Here is a 20,826-nt window from a genome sequence, read left to right as displayed (position 1 = left end):
GATCATATTTTTGAAAGAAAATCCAGGCGTTTCATTCATTTTTCCCGTTGTTCAACTGATTTTAAAAATGAGGAAAAATATTGAATAAAGAAACACAACTTGTTGTTTGCAAATTTGAAAGGAAGCGGGCATAGCCTCAGTGCTGCATTTCTGTAGAAAAATAAAGATATAGACAACGAAATGCTCTCATCGTTTATCTTCGAAATAATCGGATCAGCAGATGTCGTCTATATCGTTTCAGGGGTTTGAGTGAGAATATTGAAGTCACTCAATTCTAAAACATTAAAAATAACAAAAACTGTAGGATATTTGTCAGTTGAAAATTGTTCCATAATAAAAGAAATGTGAAAAGTACGTGATGACATCGAAAAATTCCGGAATAATCAAGTGAAATTCTTGAAAATCAATAAAATGTATTTTCGAATTCTAGTGGGTTGAACGCGTAACTATGTGAACACATGTTAACTATTCAAAACATGATGAAAGCCACCTGGATAAAAAGACAAAACTAACTTTTCTTTGTCTATATCTTCATTTGTCTATGGTTTGATTGTGATTGAAGTAATTTTAAACTGAACGTTCGATTAGGTTCGATGCGAAAACGACCACTTCATTCAGATTAAACCCAACGACAGCATCAACAAAAATCATGTAAAAAACCGGGTGTGATTGAATTTTTTCATACTCGTTGTAGCCCTCTGATTGTGACTACATTTTGCACCAAACTTAAATTGTTTGGTATTAAACCACAAGTGCGAACTGAAGAAAATATCGAAACTGCATCGACCAGTTGAAATGATGCACATCAATTATCGATTAGTCGCCGTTCGCAGCAATTGAGCCTCTGTTACCATGGTAGAAGAGCACAGGTAGTCGCATCAAAACAGCTGCTGGGACAATGAACTGTCAAATTGATTTTTAAATTGAAGATCTTGAATGAAAAATTATTGAAAATTGTAAAAATTGCTGAAAATCGAAATTTGTAAAAATTGCCGATTTGCGTGTGTAAGAAAACATATAAATATCTACTTATTTTTGACAAAACACTTTGAAAATTTTGACATATCAATGTCTCCAAGCGTTGTTGCATCTACCTATATTCTTCCACCATGTCTGTTACTCAATAACGTAGAAAATTTTGAGGAAGGATGTAAGTGTGAAGCCTTTCTAAACCCTTTATGGTGCAAGAATTGAAGCCAAACAACCTACCCCAACGCTGAATTTTTGGTAAGTAGTCTCTCGGAAAGTTAGAAATTCAATTTGTTATCTAAAAACTTCTTTTAGCGATGAAGCTCATTTAAATTTTTGAAACTAAAATAAGCTGAATTATCGATTTTGGAGTGAAGATCAGTCAGAACCATTGTAAGTGGACCGTACTTCTTCGAAGATGTTGCGAATCGTAACGTAACTGTGAATTGTGACCCAGTTTTGTATTCCCCAAAATGAGTTTGACTTGCATGACATATTGTTTCAACAAGAGGGCGAAACATGCCGCACAGCATGCGCAACAGTGAACTAATTGAGAGGCCAGTTCGGTGAATATTTTTGTTAGGCCTTGTTTATATTTACATTTAATTTTGACGTGACGATTGTATTACCTTCCACCAAGAAATTTCCTCACGGCTGTTTTTCATGTTTTTGTACAAAGCTTGCTAAATTCTATACATGACACCGGCCCTGCCTTCTTTAAATCTACAACAGATATTGTGAATTGTATAAATATTCTTTTATATTAACTGCCTTGGTTCCCCCCAACAATGTAAACGTGCTCTAAACTTTGGGGGTAATATGCCACTCCCTGCCATCGTAGATTAAAAAACAAAATTGCGTTACGTCATCCACTAACAGAACATTTGGAATGGTTTTTGTACACGGATGTGTTTATGTGTTAAATTGCGATAAATACAGCTGTTAATAATTAGAGTATTACGAATTGTTGAAAATATTTTTTTTGTTTGGGTACTTAAGAAACGTATCCAGAGTGCATACAAATCAGCACAGAGTCGAAAAATTCAAAAATGTCCTCAGAGGATGTTATACAAATTAATCAGCCAGAAGAGCTTAGTTTCGAGAAGTGTAAGTGTTTAAGACAAGTAAACGGCCATATATGTATATGCAAGGACAAAAAACAATTCGTGCTATACGATTTTTCATTGCAGGCCCAGAAAGTCAAGAAGAACTTAAGAAGAGGGAATATATTGAGCAATTGTTATCTAATGGAAATGGTCAGATTGAATTAAACACTTTGAAAAAATTGGCGCGGTCAGATTACGGACTTGTATCGGATGACTTGCGGCGGAAATTGTGGCCACTTCTGGCAGGAGTAGATGTAACGGCACTAGAACCAGCTCCAAAATTAAGTGATTTGCAAACACATCCTGAGTACAACCAGGTGGTTTTAGATGTAAATCGCTCTCTTAAACGTTTTCCACCCGGTATACCCTACGAGCAACGTATTGCACTACAGGATCAACTGACAGTTCTTATATTACGTGTTATAAATAAGTATCCATATTTACGCTATTATCAAGGATATCACGATGTAGCGGTCACATTTCTATTAGTCGTCGGTGAAGAAGTAGCATTTGCTGTCATGGAAGAACTCTCAACCACACATTTTTGTGAATGTATGCAGGAGACCATGGACGCAACTCAGAAAAGGCTGATGTTTATTTGGCCTATTGTTAATTTTGAAAATGCTACTCTCTTTCAATTTCTTCAAAAGTCAGGTGTGGGTACTTTGTTTGCTTTACCATGGTATTTGACTTGGTTCGGCCACAGCTTAAATTCCTACAAAGCTGTGGTGCGGCTATATGACTACTTTCTGGCGTCACCCATATATTCTCCAATCTTTGTAACTGCGGCCATTATACTGCACAGATCCGAAGAAATTCTTTTAGAGGAATGTGACATGGCAATGATCCATTGTCTTCTTTCAAAGGTAAGTCAACACTAGCAAATGTGTTTCTAGTATACTAAATATTTTGTAAAATTTAGCTGCCGGACGATTTGCCATTCGAGAATCTATTGAAGAAGTCCAGCAATTTGTATGAGAAATATTCCCTGACCGTCATTGAAAAGGAAGTGGAAAAATTAATCAAATTAGAGTATGATTTTTTATTGAGAAAGTCAGTACATTTTTAACGTATATATATATATATTTTTTTTTTGTAGAAAACAACAAAGGCAACGCGAGGAGAAGGAAGCCATTGACAGACGCAAACGACTAGCCCGTAACTCTCAGAGCAAAGGAAGCTATCTTTTAAATCATTGGTTACCTCAAATTTTGACTCCAAAGTCTTTCATTGTGACAACTGCTTTTTCAATACTTGTTGGTATCTGTGCGTACTACTACAAGAGCCAATACATGACTACGGGAATCAGTTGAGTGTATCTGAATTTACTGCAGCCGCCGACGACTACTTCGCTTCGGCATGCAACATTTCCATATTGTGGATTAATTGGATTTTCGTTATTTTAGTTTCTAGCGTAGGGGTGACGTTTAAACTACACTTCTCATTTGCACATTTTTCAATTAAACCATTATAAGCATTTAAATTAAGTAAATCGATGAATAGCGTATTTTTTAACTGTTGTTGGTGTCGTCGGTGTTAAATCTTTGTTTAATGTGTCTTGGTGACAATAGTTCACCAGGAATCAAACATCTAGCGTTTCGGATATGTTTTCAACTTACGATAAACCAGCTCATCTATTCGTAGAATGGAGGTATACTATTTATTCTTTGTTCTTTTTTATATTATTAGTCACAGATTGGTTGAGCTACCCTAATTTCGTAAATGTGATTCTATTTTAAGCTGAACATAGTTTTTAAATGTTGTTTTTGTAGCCAAGAAAACAATATTCTTATAAGTTTTGCAGTTGATTTTAACTTAATCGGTAATAAGTGAGTTATGTGAATCGTTAGTATATTCACATGAGAAATTGGTACTGACAGGAAGTCAATATATATTAATTTATAAAAATAAAACATATTAAAAAGTAATATCTTGAGTATATTTTTCTTCTCCATATACATGTTAAAAAAATTTAGGTACATATATATATCGTCACCAAAAATATCCAAAGGCGTGACCCACAAAACCATAACTACAGTAGAAGCAAAAAACAAAAACTGAAAGCTGATTTATAAAATACCGTGAATTTTTAGTATCATAATTTTAGACAGAAATAGATTTTTTATGTTTTCCTTTTTCGACTTTTTTATACCCTCCACCTTGGAAACGAGGGTATATTAACTTTGTAACATGTCTAAATATTCGTCGTAGACCCCATTATAATATATATATATATATATATATATATATATATATATATATATATATATATATATATATATATATATATATATATATATGTCCGTCTTCCTGTCTGTCTGTTAAAATCACGATACAGGCCACATTATTTGACGTAGAGCGTCAACATTTAGCAGAATAATTTGTATTGTGTCTAGGATGGTTTGTATTGAAAATGAGATATATCGGTCCAAGTTTTGGTATAGTCCCCATATAAGGGTACCTCCCGATTTCGGTATTTTGATGATTTTTGCCGCATTTTTTCATGGATTTGTCTAAAAATTGGTATTTGTTGGTCATAGTGTGTTCTAGCTGCGGTGGCGAAACATTGCATGTATAGGTCCACGTTGTGATCAATATTCAGTATTTTGATGGTTTTTGTCACATTTTTTCACGGATTTGTCTAAAAATTGGAATTAGTTGGTCATAATAGGTTCTAGCTCCGAAACATTGTATGTATAGGTCCACGATATTCGGTATTTTGATGATTTTTGCCACATTTGAACACTTCGAAATTCGATAAATTTCATCTTCAGAGTAATGTTCTAAAATAAGAATAAACAAATATGCCGCAGTGATTCTTAATACTAAATTTTGGAGAAAAAATTAAATGATTTTCATAATTTCTGAAGCTGCGTGGGTTACATCTTCTGGTATTGTTTTTTTCTTTAATGTCAAAACATCTTCATATATGTTGAGTATTCATTTGAAGAAACTAGTGTGAATAAAAATTTATTTCAATTTACTACTGATCATATGCAGCCTTGATGAAGCCCTCATATATACTTCCCTCTCATTTTATGTAAATGATACACTACTTCTTTGTAGTTAGGTTTGATTTTGAATATGACCGACTAGAATACTGACAAGTTTTGAATAAATTGGATCGGTTATAGCCAACCTCTGATATATGTTCCGCCTGATTTTACATGAAAGTTCGTAGCATCCACTCTATAGCAATAATATTTGGTACAAAAGATCACATACAACATGAAAACCCATCCGTCAAATTTAGTGGAAAACAACTAAGATATAGATTTCGTATGTTAGTTCCATCCGAATTAAAATTTAAACCAAACTAAAGCCGTAACACGTAATCAATGCCGATAAAAGTTAATATGATTTACTTCACATAAATACTCAACATAAACGTTTATTCTACTAAATATGCATAGTGGTGTAGGGTATCACCACTTTTTCTTAGTTCTTTACTGATATTAAAATAGTTATAAAATTATCTGATATTTATATTGTTTGGGGACTTTTGATATCAGTAATCGACCGTCATAACTGAGAGAGGCAAATATCCATGGATCAACGTTGCTCCATTCCACACAATAGACTGAATCCTCGTGTTGTTCAAATGTCTGTAACAACCCATCTGATAGTACCCTCCCTGGGCACTCCCCTAACTCTGGGGCTTCTGAGCTTACTGAACTGGCGCAAGTAAGCAGAACTTTGCAGTCACTGGAGCTGCTCAGAACTAATTGGTCATGGAATGTATTGAAACGCACCGACCACACCCAATGGGAGTGATCATTCCTCATGAATACTGGTTCTTTTGGCATGCGACAATCCCAAATTTTTATGAAACCATCGTCGCCCCCCGTTACGAAATGACATTGTTTATTAGGATTACAGTCAATGTCTCGTACGAACTGTCCATGTGCGTCCTCTATGCTCCAGGCTAAATGTTGATCTCGTATATCATAAGCTTTCACACTGGTGTCATGTAGGGCAACGAATTGTTGACACTGATGATGATGGGACCATTTGCCCCCATTCAAGGGACTTATATGTTTTGTGGAGGTTCCTGTTGTAAGTTCAGCAATTTTACTTCCTCCGCCATTAACTCGATCGAATAAAATAATTTTATTGTCGACCACACAAGCCAGCTTTTCCTTTTGTGCGGGATGAAACTCAATGCATTTCACCTTATCTCCATACTTTAAGGTATTGAGGGTTTCGATAGTGTGCCATGACCGGTATTCAGACTTCAAGTTACCTGTGTCTTCAATATCGTCGCTATATTTCAACAAGGACGCCCTAGTTCTTATAGAGTTTCCATTCTGTTCATTGTAGCAGGTTGATATTTCATATATGTCATGAGGATTCGCTGTAATTTTCCATACTTCACCCATGGGATGTTCAAATATGTTAGCTTTAACATTGGATTGCTCTTCACTGTACTCCACTAAATGCACCTGATTTGTAGAGGGTTTTAGTGAATTTGTTGCAATGAAGAAACGAATTTCCTGTGTTTCTCCTAATTGAGATGCCAGGGACCGCGCCTGAAAATATTATTATACATAAATTGGCCATACTACAAATAAAAATTGCTACTTGAAGTTCCAGTCCATAAATTTGGCCATTAGATTCGTCCATTTATCCGCCAAGTTTACAACCCTAATCAGAAATATTATTTTATGGACTATTCAGCGAACTCCCTGTTATTGCAGAGAAACAGGTTGAGGATCCTATGGAAACAAGCCAGGTTGTAAGGCAGTGTTAGATATATTTACTTAACTAGAGGTGGAAAACCATTGAGTATCGATGCTTTATGCTAGGAACACAATTGGAGCGAACGACGAATTTCGCCCTACGAGGCGACAAAATGAGCCGCGAAAATTCGTCGTATGGAACACAATACCGACGAGATTATAAAACAGCTGATGAAGTTGTTTACTTTTTGCTCATTTGTTGACTACAATGAATTATACAAGAACACATAATTCTTTACGTTCTCTATTATAATTTCACTTATGTCCATCTTCTCTATTATAAATTCACTGATATCCATCTTCACTCAGGCGCAAGTACACAAATAAATAAACAAATTAATTATGTTTTTTTATACGAGTAACAGATAGTAGAGTGACCATAACAAATTTTAAAGTAAAAAGTAACTTTATTTACTAAAACACATAAAATTCGTACAAGTATGGCCACCTTGTACTGTTTTGTTCGCCGGTCGCCGGCGTATGAAATAGAAATAAAGCTAATGCTAGGAACACAATTGGAGCGAACGACGAATTTTTTCGCGGCGTATGTTCGTCGTCAAGTAAGTAAGTAAGTAAGTAATCGATTTATTGAGACTAATTTCATTTCGATAACAAGATATGTACAGAGAATGATTAGCTTAATTTAGAACTATTATTGTCTTATTCTAACACGTATGTATTGTGAGATGCTACTTGCAAAAGAGACATGTTAAAGTTATATATGTATAGAAACATGTACGAAAATGATTAAAGGCTTGCTCCCGGCCTGAACATTTGCTGACAGCGCTTCTGACGGCTGTCAAATAAATATTCTCTTAAAACTAAATAACAAAAACAATTCGAATGTGTCTGCTTTGCAATGGTAAACAGAGCGTTTACAATTATAAACATAAACAATTGTAAATAAATATAATAAATGAGTGATTAAAGTGTATATAGTAAAATAAGATAAATCACAGCGAATTCCAATTAAGCATAATTTGGATATTATAAAATATAAAAATTAATTTATCACAGTTATAACGAATTCTCACATGTGGAGACAACTCTAAGTTTTAAAAAATATTTTTTTTTGATTGTTAACCCCTATGGGTACCTGGTGTAGCTTTTATATAAAAATGTGGTGTTGTATTGCCTGGAACGGGCTCTATGTTTTCATTCAAGATTCCAATTGTTGACAGATACTGCGACGATGACCAAGAAATGTTTTTATCTCTGTCATAGATTTCATTCATCAATACGTTGTCGTGGTTGGGGAGTTTCTCAACAAATCTCTTTTGGATGTTTAGGGCGTATAGACAGATTGGTTCTATTCCTGAATTGCTATATATGTAAGTATTGGATAACATTTTCGTGGGATTTTTATATTTCTTATTTATGCATTTCCGTAGGATTTTTCGTTCGAAGATCTCCAATTCCTTCATGACCGATGGCGAGATGGAAAACCAAATTGGAAATCCATACAGCAGAATTGGACGAATGGCTGCCTTGTATAGTAGGAGTTTAGTCTTTTGTGGTAAGTACTTATTGTTAAATAAAAATGAAAATTGTCCAACTACTTTATTCGCTCTTTCTATGGTAGATCGAACGTGTGAATTAAATTTAAGCAGCATATTAAATGTTACTCCAAGGTACTGCATGTTTGCTTTAAAAGGGATTTCCACACCTTCTAACGCCGTTCGTAGCAGCTTACTTTCCGGTACCACATGTTTTGGACATTTTCCCGATGCGTTCCTTATGCAGATAGCTTGAGACTTGGCAGCATTAATGCATATACCCCATTTTTTATAATATTGGTGTATTATAAATAAGTGCTCCTCTACGTGACGTAGTGCATACTCCGGTGAAGCATTATGTGCATAAATTAGACAATCGTCAGCATAGAGAATTGCTTTTGAATGAGATGTTGAGTGAGGAAAGTCATTTAGAAATGTGTTGAACAGAAAAGGTGCTAAGACACTCCCTTGAGGAACCCCACTGTTAACTGGACCTTGGATTGACTTGTCGTTTCTTATTTGTACAAAGAATTTACGATCGGAAAGGTAATTTTGTATTATTTTGATTAAAAATGGGTCCACACCCAGTTCAATGAGTTTATATACAATTGCTTTGTGGCACACGGAGTCAAAGGCTTTTTCTATGTCCAAGGATATGGCTACAGTACTGATACGGTTTTTCAAATTTGCTGTAGTGTCGTTGTGGAACTTTAAAAGCGCGTGCTGTGTTGAATGCTTTCGTTGGAAACCAAATTGAAAGTTAGATATATGATTTGTAATGAACTCATTTTCTATTTTTTCTTTTAGGACATGTTCAAAGATTTTACCGAGATTTGATAAGAGAGAGATCGGACGATAATCAGCAACACTTTCGCTATTGGCCTTTTTTTGGACTGGAACAATTTTTGCTAGCTTCCACATTTTGGGAAAGTAGCCATTATTGATGGAGTTATTACAAATGCATGTTATAATTCGCAGAGCAGTTTCAGGAAATTTGCGCATAACAAAATTTGAGATTCCATCAACTCCACTTGACTTTTTATTATTGGCCTTTTGCATAATTTCTTTGATTTTTTCAGGATTGGCGAAATGGTAATTATCTGTATTTGATATTGAGTTGAACTGTCTGTCGAATGAATATATACTTGGAGATATGGATGTGAGACAAGAAGAAATTCTAGATTGAAGAATATCCGTTGGAAGTCCAGTTATAGTTTCTTGAAAGGAAGACGTATAGTACTGGTGGAAATGATTTGCAATTTCAGAATTATAAAAAACAGTGGTGTTATTGACCTGCAATTGCTGGCAGAACGGGGATTTCTTTCTGCCGCTGAACTTATAAATCTCTTTAAAAGCAGATGGGCCAGGTTTAATATCTTGAAGACGATTGTTGAATGTGTCAGCTTGTTCGATGCTTATTGATTCTTTTATTACTACTTTCAGAAGCTGAATTTGTTTGGATAATATGCGGTAATCGCTGCTCATTCTATTTCCTGTTCTATGAAATATCTTTTTTAATTCTTTCTGCCATTGATGTTTTACTTTGTAAAGCCGTTTGGATCTCTCAGAGAGAGGAAAGAGGCCGTTGTTGATTGTGATTATCTGTGAGTGGGCATCGTGGATTGAGTTGAAACAGCTGTTGAAGGAGTCAACTAATCCATCAATATCTTCATTACTAAGATTAGTTTCTGCTGAAGGTAAGATGTGTTGAGAAGCGTTTTCAAGATCCCTACGGAAGTTCTCCCAATTTGTATTTTTGTAGGAAATATATGAAGGAGGAGCATTTAAAATCAAGTCGGTACAATCCATTTTTATTGACATTTTTAACGGGAAATGGTCCGAAAATGATGGTAATGAGGAAATTACGAAGTTTGGTGTTATGTTGTCCAACAGATTGGAGCTGACAAGAAAATGATCCAAATAGGAAGGGCCATTCGGATATGACGGTGACACATCGCATACTCGAACTACGTCTAATATGTTTGTTTGCAGCCAAGCTTTCAAAGATTTTCCGTTGGTATTCTCTGCAGAGTCACCCCAGTCTGGGTTTCTTGAATTTAAATCCCCACCAAAAATAAAGCCGTCATAACTTGCACACACTTGCATGAGTTTATCTAGATCAGCTTCCAGCTGCTGAGCAGGATAATTGCAAGGGACGTATAATGATCCCAACGCGATTTTTTTTCGAACTGAATTTTGTAGACATTCAATTTGAATCATGCATGTTTTTACGCCGACATCACTGATAACAATTTTTGTGTGTAATATGGACTTTTTTATTAAAACGGCTACGCCAATGGGTGAGTTATCATTAACAATATCATATCCATCTATTCTAACTTTCCTGCTTCTTCGTAGGTGGCACTCTTGGATAAATCCCACATCGATAACTCTCAGAGCAAAGGAAGCTATCTTTTAAATCATTGGTTACCTCAAATTTTGACTCCAAAGTCTTTCATTGTGACAACTGCTTTTTCAATACTTGTTGGTATCTGTGCGTACTACTACAAGAGCCAATACATGACTACGGGAATCAGTTGAGTGTATCTGAATTTACTGCAGCCGCCGACGACTACTTCGCTTCGGCATGCAACATTTCCATATTGTGGATTAATTGGATTTTCGTTATTTTAGTTTCTAGCGTAGGGGTGACGTTTAAACTACACTTCTCATTTGCACATTTTTCAATTAAACCATTATAAGCATTTAAATTAAGTAAATCGATGAATAGCGTATTTTTTAACTGTTGTTGGTGTCGTCGGTGTTAAATCTTTGTTTAATGTGTCTTGGTGACAATAGTTCACCAGGAATCAAACATCTAGCGTTTCGGATATGTTTTCAACTTACGATAAACCAGCTCATCTATTCGTAGAATGGAGGTATACTATTTATTCTTTGTTCTTTTTTATATTATTAGTCACAGATTGGTTGAGCTACCCTAATTTCGTAAATGTGATTCTATTTTAAGCTGAACATAGTTTTTAAATGTTGTTTTTGTAGCCAAGAAAACAATATTCTTATAAGTTTTGCAGTTGATTTTAACTTAATCGGTAATAAGTGAGTTATGTGAATCGTTAGTATATTCACATGAGAAATTGGTACTGACAGGAAGTCAATATATATTAATTTATAAAAATAAAACATATTAAAAAGTAATATCTTGAGTATATTTTTCTTCTCCATATACATGTTAAAAAAATTTAGGTACATATATATATCGTCACCAAAAATATCCAAAGGCGTGACCCACAAAACCATAACTACAGTAGAAGCAAAAAACAAAAACTGAAAGCTGATTTATAAAATACCGTGAATTTTTAGTATCATAATTTTAGACAGAAATAGATTTTTTATGTTTTCCTTTTTCGACTTTTTTATACCCTCCACCTTGGAAACGAGGGTATATTAACTTTGTAACATGTCTAAATATTCGTCGTAGACCCCATTATAATATATATATATATATATATATATATATATATATATATATATATATATATATATATATATATATATATATATGTCCGTCTTCCTGTCTGTCGGTTAAAATCACGATACAGGCCACATTATTTGACGTAGAGCGTCAACATTTAGCAGAATAATTTGTATTGTGTCTAGGATGGTTTGTATTGAAAATGAGATATATCGGTCCAAGTTTTGGTATAGTCCCCATATAAGGGTACCTCCCGATTTCGGTATTTTGATGATTTTTGCCGCATTTTTTCATGGATTTGTCTAAAAATTGGTATTTGTTGGTCATAGTGTGTTCTAGCTGCGGTGGCGAAACATTGCATGTATAGGTCCACGTTGTGATCAATATTCAGTATTTTGATGGTTTTTGTCACATTTTTTCACGGATTTGTCTAAAAATTGGAATTAGTTGGTCATAATAGGTTCTAGCTCCGAAACATTGTATGTATAGGTCCACGATATTCGGTATTTTGATGATTTTTGCCACATTTGAACACTTCGAAATTCGATAAATTTCATCTTCAGAGTAATGTTCTAAAATAAGAATAAACAAATATGCCGCAGTGATTCTTAATACTAAATTTTGGAGAAAAAATTAAATGATTTTCATAATTTCTGAAGCTGCGTGGGTTACATCTTCTGGTATTGTTTTTTTCTTTAATGTCAAAACATCTTCATATATGTTGAGTATTCATTTGAAGAAACTAGTGTGAATAAAAATTTATTTCAATTTACTACTGATCATATGCAGCCTTGATGAAGCCCTCATATATACTTCCCTCTCATTTTATGTAAATGATACACTACTTCTTTGTAGTTAGGTTTGATTTTGAATATGACCGACTAGAATACTGACAAGTTTTGAATAAATTGGATCGGTTATAGCCAACCTCTGATATATGTTCCGCCTGATTTTACATGAAAGTTCGTAGCATCCACTCTATAGCAATAATATTTGGTACAAAAGATCACATACAACATGAAAACCCATCCGTCAAATTTAGTGGAAAACAACTAAGATATAGATTTCGTATGTTAGTTCCATCCGAATTAAAATTTAAACCAAACTAAAGCCGTAACACGTAATCAATGCCGATAAAAGTTAATATGATTTACTTCACATAAATACTCAACATAAACGTTTATTCTACTAAATATGCATAGTGGTGTAGGGTATCACCACTTTTTCTTAGTTCTTTACTGATATTAAAATAGTTATAAAATTATCTGATATTTATATTGTTTGGGGACTTTTGATATCAGTAATCGACCGTCATAACTGAGAGAGGCAAATATCCATGGATCAACGTTGCTCCATTCCACACAATAGACTGAATCCTCGTGTTGTTCAAATGTCTGTAACAACCCATCTGATAGTACCCTCCCTGGGCACTCCCCTAACTCTGGGGCTTCTGAGCTTACTGAACTGGCGCAAGTAAGCAGAACTTTGCAGTCACTGGAGCTGCTCAGAACTAATTGGTCATGGAATGTATTGAAACGCACCGACCACACCCAATGGGAGTGATCATTCCTCATGAATACTGGTTCTTTTGGCATGCGACAATCCCAAATTTTTATGAAACCATCGTCGCCCCCCGTTACGAAATGACATTGTTTATTAGGATTACAGTCAATGTCTCGTACGAACTGTCCATGTGCGTCCTCTATGCTCCAGGCTAAATGTTGATCTCGTATATCATAAGCTTTCACACTGGTGTCATGTAGGGCAACGAATTGTTGACACTGATGATGATGGGACCATTTGCCCCCATTCAAGGGACTTATATGTTTTGTGGAGGTTCCTGTTGTAAGTTCAGCAATTTTACTTCCTCCGCCATTAACTCGATCGAATAAAATAATTTTATTGTCGACCACACAAGCCAGCTTTTCCTTTTGTGCGGGATGAAACTCAATGCATTTCACCTTATCTCCATACTTTAAGGTATTGAGGGTTTCGATAGTGTGCCATGACCGGTATTCAGACTTCAAGTTACCTGTGTCTTCAATATCGTCGCTATATTTCAACAAGGACGCCCTAGTTCTTATAGAGTTTCCATTCTGTTCATTGTAGCAGGTTGATATTTCATATATGTCATGAGGATTCGCTGTAATTTTCCATACTTCACCCATGGGATGTTCAAATATGTTAGCTTTAACATTGGATTGCTCTTCACTGTACTCCACTAAATGCACCTGATTTGTAGAGGGTTTTAGTGAATTTGTTGCAATGAAGAAACGAATTTCCTGTGTTTCTCCTAATTGAGATGCCAGGGACCGCGCCTGAAAATATTATTATACATAAATTGGCCATACTACAAATAAAAATTGCTACTTGAAGTTCCAGTCCATAAATTTGGCCATTAGATTCGTCCATTTATCCGCCAAGTTTACAACCCTAATCAGAAATATTATTTTATGGACTATTCAGCGAACTCCCTGTTATTGCAGAGAAACAGGTTGAGGATCCTATGGAAACAAGCCAGGTTGTAAGGCAGTGTTAGATATATTTACTTAACTAGAGGTGGAAAACCATTGAGTATCGATGCTTTATGCTAGGAACACAATTGGAGCGAACGACGAATTTCGCCCTACGAGGCGACAAAATGAGCCGCGAAAATTCGTCGTATGGAACACAATACCGACGAGATTATAAAACAGCTGATGAAGTTGTTTACTTTTTGCTCATTTGTTGACTACAATGAATTATACAAGAACACATAATTCTTTACGTTCTCTATTATAATTTCACTTATGTCCATCTTCTCTATTATAAATTCACTGATATCCATCTTCACTCAGGCGCAAGTACACAAATAAATAAACAAATTAATTATGTTTTTTTATACGAGTAACAGATAGTAGAGTGACCATAACAAATTTTAAAGTAAAAAGTAACTTTATTTACTAAAACACATAAAATTCGTACAAGTATGGCCACCTTGTACTGTTTTGTTCGCCGGTCGCCGGCGTATGAAATAGAAATAAAGCTAATGCTAGGAACACAATTGGAGCGAACGACGAATTTTTTCGCGGCGTATGTTCGTCGTCAAGTAAGTAAGTAAGTAAGTAATCGATTTATTGAGACTAATTTCATTTCGATAACAAGATATGTACAGAGAATGATTAGCTTAATTTAGAACTATTATTGTCTTATTCTAACACGTATGTATTGTGAGATGCTACTTGCAAAAGAGACATGTTAAAGTTATATATGTATAGAAACATGTACGAAAATGATTAAAGGCTTGCTCCCGGCCTGAACATTTGCTGACAGCGCTTCTGACGGCTGTCAAATAAATATTCTCTTAAAACTAAATAACAAAAACAATTCGAATGTGTCTGCTTTGCAATGGTAAACAGAGCGTTTACAATTATAAACATAAACAATTGTAAATAAATATAATAAATGAGTGATTAAAGTGTATATAGTAAAATAAGATAAATCACAGCGAATTCCAATTAAGCATAATTTGGATATTATAAAATATAAAAATTAATTTATCACAGTTATAACGAATTCTCACATGTGGAGACAACTCTAAGTTTTAAAAAATATTTTTTTTTGATTGTTAACCCCTATGGGTACCTGGTGTAGCTTTTATATAAAAATGTGGTGTTGTATTGCCTGGAACGGGCTCTATGTTTTCATTCAAGATTCCAATTGTTGACAGATACTGCGACGATGACCAAGAAATGTTTTTATCTCTGTCATAGATTTCATTCATCAATACGTTGTCGTGGTTGGGGAGTTTCTCAACAAATCTCTTTTGGATGTTTAGGGCGTATAGACAGATTGGTTCTATTCCTGAATTGCTATATATGTAAGTATTGGATAACATTTTCGTGGGATTTTTATATTTCTTATTTATGCATTTCCGTAGGATTTTTCGTTCGAAGATCTCCAATTCCTTCATGACCGATGGCGAGATGGAAAACCAAATTGGAAATCCATACAGCAGAATTGGACGAATGGCTGCCTTGTATAGTAGGAGTTTAGTCTTTTGTGGTAAGTACTTATTGTTAAATAAAAATGAAAATTGTCCAACTACTTTATTCGCTCTTTCTATGGTAGATCGAACGTGTGAATTAAATTTAAGCAGCATATTAAATGTTACTCCAAGGTACTGCATGTTTGCTTTAAAAGGGATTTCCACACCTTCTAACGCCGTTCGTAGCAGCTTACTTTCCGGTACCACATGTTTTGGACATTTTCCCGATGCGTTCCTTATGCAGATAGCTTGAGACTTGGCAGCATTAATGCATATACCCCATTTTTTATAATATTGGTGTATTATAAATAAGTGCTCCTCTACGTGACGTAGTGCATACTCCGGTGAAGCATTATGTGCATAAATTAGACAATCGTCAGCATAGAGAATTGCTTTTGAATGAGATGTTGAGTGAGGAAAGTCATTTAGAAATGTGTTGAACAGAAAAGGTGCTAAGACACTCCCTTGAGGAACCCCACTGTTAACTGGACCTTGGATTGACTTGTCGTTTCTTATTTGTACAAAGAATTTACGATCGGAAAGGTAATTTTGTATTATTTTGATTAAAAATGGGTCCACACCCAGTTCAATGAGTTTATATACAATTGCTTTGTGGCACACGGAGTCAAAGGCTTTTTCTATGTCCAAGGATATGGCTACAGTACTGATACGGTTTTTCAAATTTGCTGTAGTGTCGTTGTGGAACTTTAAAAGCGCGTGCTGTGTTGAATGCTTTCGTTGGAAACCAAATTGAAAGTTAGATATATGATTTGTAATGAACTCATTTTCTATTTTTTCTTTTAGGACATGTTCAAAGATTTTACCGAGATTTGATAAGAGAGAGATCGGACGATAATCAGCAACACTTTCGCTATTGGCCTTTTTTTGGACTGGAACAATTTTTGCTAGCTTCCACATTTTGGGAAAGTAGCCATTATTGATGGAGTTATTACAAATGCATGTTATAATTCGCAGAGCAGTTTCAGGAAATTTGCGCATAACAAAATTTGAGATTCCATCAACTCCACTTGACTTTTTATTATTGGCCTTTTGCATAATTTCTTTGATTTTTTCAGGATTGGCGAAATGGTAATTATCTGTATTTGATATTGAGTTGAACTGTCTGTCGAATGAATATATACTTGGAGATATGGATGTGAGACAAGAAGAAATTCTAGATTGAAGAATATCCGTTGGAAGTCCAGTTATAGTTTCTTGAAAGGAAGACGTATAGTACTGGTGGAAATGATTTGCAATTTCAGAATTATTAAAAACAGTGGTGTTATTGACCTGCAATTGCTGGCAGAACGGGGATTTCTTTCTGCCGCTGAACTTATAAATCTCTTTAAAAGCAGATGGGCCAGGTTTAATATCTTGAAGACGATTGTTGAATGTGTCAGCTTGTTCGATGCTTATTGATTCTTTTATTACTACTTTCAGAAGCTGAATTTGTTTGGATAATATGCGGTAATCGCTGCTCATTCTATTTCCTGTTCTATGAAATATCTTTTTTAATTCTTTCTGCCATTGATGTTTTACTTTGTAAAGCCGTTTGGATCTCTCAGAGAGAGGAAAGAGGCCGTTGTTGATTGTGATTATCTGTGAGTGGGCATCGTGGATTGAGTTGAAACAGCTGTTGAAGGAGTCAACTAATCCATCAATATCTTCATTACTAAGATTAGTTTCTGCTGAAGGTAAGATGTGTTGAGAAGCGTTTTCAAGATCCCTACGGAAGTTCTCCCAATTTGTATTTTTGTAGGAAATATATGAAGGAGGAGCATTTAAAATCAAGTCGGTACAATCCATTTTTATTGACATTTTTAACGGGAAATGGTCCGAAAATGATGGTAATGAGGAAATTACGAAGTTTGGTGTTATGTTGTCCAACAGATTGGAGCTGACAAGAAAATGATCCAAATAGGAAGGGCCATTCGGATATGACGGTGACACATCGCATACTCGAACTACGTCTAATATGTTTGTTTGCAGCCAAGCTTTCAAAGATTTTCCGTTGGTATTCTCTGCAGAGTCACCCCAGTCTGGGTTTCTTGAATTTAAATCCCCACCAAAAATAAAGCCGTCATAACTTGCACACACTTGCATGAGTTTATCTAGATCAGCTTCCAGCTGCTGAGCAGGATAATTGCAAGGGACGTATAATGATCCCAACGCGATTTTTTTTCGAACTGAATTTTGTAGACATTCAATTTGAATCATGCATGTTTTTACGCCGACATCACTGATAACAATTTTTGTGTGTAATATGGACTTTTTTATTAAAACGGCTACGCCAATGGGTGAGTTATCATTAACAATATCATATCCATCTATTCTAACTTTCCTGCTTCTTCGTAGGTGGCACTCTTGGATAAATCCCACATCGATGTTATTGGCCGAAAGCGTTCTTTGCAGGTCTATTTGTCTACTTTTGTCATTAATAGATCTAACATTGAATGTCAATAAATTAAACATTCTATGGATCATATTGCTGCTTGACTTTTTTAAGAATTCTAAGGAATTCTACTCTGGCTTTTGATTTTTCCATGTTTTTAAAATCTTTTAAAAATATAGAAATTTCTTGTTCAAGTGACATTTGTTCAGGTTCCAAAAAGTAATCAGCAAGTTTTAAGAAATCTGTCACTATTGGTGGTTTCTGAATGGTTGAGTTGTTTTCATTCTGTCTAAAATGACTAGCAAACGGTTTGTGTGGCGATGTATATGCCATACTAACGGCTTTAACATTTCTGATAGCTGTGGCTTTTTCTTCCTGCATTTTACTTATTTGAGTCTTTTTAGATGTAATATATTTTTTGTAAATTGGGCAACCCTTAAAATTCGCCGGGTGTCCAAAAGCTTGGCAATTTACGCAATATGGATCTGAAGATTCAGATCGTACTCTCTGGCAATTACCAGGCTCGTGGAGTTTGTCGCATTTAACGCATTTGAATTCAGAGTTGCAGTTACGCGAGATATGACCCCACCTCTGGCACCTGTGGCATTGGGTCTCGCTGTCTTTTCTGTTGGGTTTTTCCCAGTATAGGTCCTGGTACCAAATGCTTTCAATGTGATTAACATCTCCAGGTTTCTTTCCTGGCAACAATGACACTAAGAATAAACCTGTGTCAACTCCCTTTTTAACCGAAAGGGGAGTGGTGAAGTTTGTGACTGATGCCACAGTGTTTGGGACAAGTAAGTCTAACTCGGCTTTAATTTCATTTCCGTCCTTGTAACAATAAAGGCCTCTCAAAATTAAGCCAACCTGTTTTAATTCCTTTGGAGTAAATGAATACGAGTGAATACCTTTCTCTCTCAAGAGGGACATCATTGAAGTGTGCACCTTGTGGTCAGCAAAGTATAACTTGCTTTTGTTTTTGTTGACATTTTTCACTTTAAACCCAGATTCTGGGACTGATTCTTTGAGAGTATCAACTAGTGTTTTAATGTTGACGTTAAATACAAAAATGGGGGGACACCATTTTGTTTTTGGTTGTGGCTGTGGTTTTCCTTTTGGCGGGTTTGGTTTGATTTGTGTTTCATTGACAGTAGAGGAACCTTGTATATTGACATCAGCTAATACACTAAGGATGCCAAATCTGTTTTGGTCTAGAGGTTCGTGGTTAGTCAATTTTTCTTTCAGTTCAGAAATGTCGATGTTTAATGGTGAAATCTCGTTGTCAATTCGCATTCGTTTGCGTTCTTTTGCATTAACTAGGTTTGTTGTTGTTTTACCTGGCTGTGCCAAAAAATCAGTGTTGTTGGAAGTTGACGCCACCTCTTCCACCACGTCAAACTCCATATCTGGTAAAGATGTAGGCATCATTCATGCACAGGAGATGCAATTCTGATGCCCTAATGTTGAAATTTCAAAAAATTAATTTAATTTAAAATTTGATTTATTTTCCGCTTTAAAACAATGCGTCTGATTTGTTTAAGGGTTACCAGCTTTTTTTTTCGTTCGTCGTCAAAAATAAAACACATATGTGTATATGGAAGTGCACACAATCACGGCACCGGCGAAAATTTCGTCGGTCGCCGCGAACTCAATTAGCTTTATTTCTATTTCATACGCCGGCGACCGGCGAACAAAACAGTACAAGGTGGCCATACTTGTACGAATTTTATGTGTTTTAGTAAATAAAGTTACTTTTTACTTTAAAATGTGTTATGGTCACTCTACTATCTGTTACTCGTATAAAAAAAACATAATTAATTTGTTTATTTATTTGTGTACTTGCGCCTGAGTGAAGATGGATATCAGTGAATTTATAATAGAGAAGATGGACATAAGTGAAATTATAATAGAGAACGTAAAGAATTATGTGTTCTTGTATAATTCATTGTAGTCAACAAATGAGCAAAAAGTAAACAACTTCATCAGCTGTTTTATAATTACGTCAGTATTGTGTTCCATACGACGAATTTTCGCGGCTCATTTTGTCGCCGCGTAGGGCGAAATTCGTCGTTCGCTCCAATTGTGTTCCTAGCATAATTGAGTTCGCGGCGACCGACGAAATTTTCGCCGGTGCCGTGATTGTGTGCACTTCCATATACACATATGTGTTTTATTTTTGACGACGAACATACGCCGCGAAAAAATTCGTCGTTCGCTCCAATTGTGTTCCTAGCATTATGCTAGGAACACAATTGGAGCGAACGACGAATTTCGCCCTACGCGGCGACAAAATGAGCCGCGTAAATTTGTCATATCGAACACAATACCGACGAAATTATAAAACAGCTGATGAAGTGGTTTACTTTTTGCTCATTTGTTGACTACAATCATGGTAGAAGAATATAGGTAGACGCGTCGACACAGCTGCTGGGACAATGAACTGTCAAACCAATTTTGGAATTGAAAATGTTAAATGAAAAATTATTTAAATTTGCAAAAAATTTTGAAAAATCGCGAATTATAATAACCTCCTTTTGACTTAGAATAAGAAAACATATAAAAATCTACTTATATTTAAAAAAAACATTTCAATTTTTTGACATATCAATGCTCCCAAGCGTTGATGCATCTACCTGTATTCTTCTGCCATGACTAATGTGACCA

General features: G+C 35.3%; 3 protein-coding genes and 1 long non-coding RNA gene across 7 annotated transcripts; 2 read left to right on the top strand and 2 right to left on the bottom strand.

The window, feature by feature from the left end:
• Positions 1 to 1,702: 1,702 nt before the first annotated feature.
• Positions 1,703 to 4,003, top strand: LOC101892412 (TBC1 domain family member 20). Its single transcript, XM_005189669.4, has 4 exons — positions 1,703 to 2,076; positions 2,160 to 2,941; positions 2,998 to 3,107; positions 3,175 to 4,003. Exons 1-4 carry the CDS (start codon positions 2,019 to 2,021, stop codon positions 3,386 to 3,388), a joined length of 1,164 nt encoding a protein of 387 aa, XP_005189726.1. The 5' UTR covers positions 1,703 to 2,018; the 3' UTR covers positions 3,389 to 4,003.
• A 1,432-nt stretch (positions 4,004 to 5,435) lies between these two features.
• Positions 5,436 to 7,117, bottom strand: LOC131805119 (EARP-interacting protein homolog). Its single transcript, XM_059128374.1, has 2 exons — positions 6,657 to 7,117; positions 5,436 to 6,604 (listed from the first exon to the last, which is right to left on the bottom strand). Exons 1-2 carry the CDS (start codon positions 6,696 to 6,698, stop codon positions 5,540 to 5,542), a joined length of 1,107 nt encoding a protein of 368 aa, XP_058984357.1. The 5' UTR covers positions 6,699 to 7,117; the 3' UTR covers positions 5,436 to 5,539.
• Positions 7,118 to 7,475: 358 nt separating this feature from the next.
• Positions 7,476 to 11,466, top strand: LOC131805120 (uncharacterized). 4 transcript variants are annotated; one of them, XR_009343518.1, is made up of 6 exons: positions 7,476 to 7,676; positions 8,039 to 8,145; positions 8,206 to 8,330; positions 8,397 to 10,007; positions 10,073 to 10,610; positions 10,669 to 11,466. It is a non-coding gene; the product is annotated as an uncharacterized LOC131805120 (long non-coding RNA). The 4 variants fall into 4 exon arrangements; XR_009343519.1 differs by having other exon boundaries at positions 7,476 to 8,145; positions 8,397 to 9,677; positions 9,754 to 10,007; XR_009343517.1 differs by having other exon boundaries at positions 7,478 to 8,145; positions 8,397 to 8,856; positions 9,118 to 10,007.
• A 1,426-nt stretch (positions 11,467 to 12,892) lies between these two features.
• On the bottom strand, positions 12,893 to 14,582 carry LOC101892240 (EARP-interacting protein homolog). The gene is made up of 2 exons (XM_005189668.4): positions 14,114 to 14,582; positions 12,893 to 14,061 (listed from the first exon to the last, which is right to left on the bottom strand). The coding sequence occupies exons 1-2, from the start codon at positions 14,153 to 14,155 to the stop codon at positions 12,997 to 12,999; spliced, it is 1,107 nt and encodes a 368-aa protein (XP_005189725.1). The 5' UTR covers positions 14,156 to 14,582; the 3' UTR covers positions 12,893 to 12,996.
• Between the last annotated feature and the right edge of the window lie 6,244 nt (positions 14,583 to 20,826).

This window comes from Musca domestica, unplaced genomic scaffold, assembly GCF_030504385.1.
Source record: "Musca domestica strain aabys unplaced genomic scaffold, Musca_domestica.polishedcontigs.V.1.1 5, whole genome shotgun sequence".
Taxonomy (NCBI): Eukaryota; Metazoa; Arthropoda; class Insecta; order Diptera; family Muscidae; genus Musca; species Musca domestica.
Note: the sequence above shows the minus strand (reverse complement) of the source record. Positions and strands in the feature narration are given on the sequence as shown.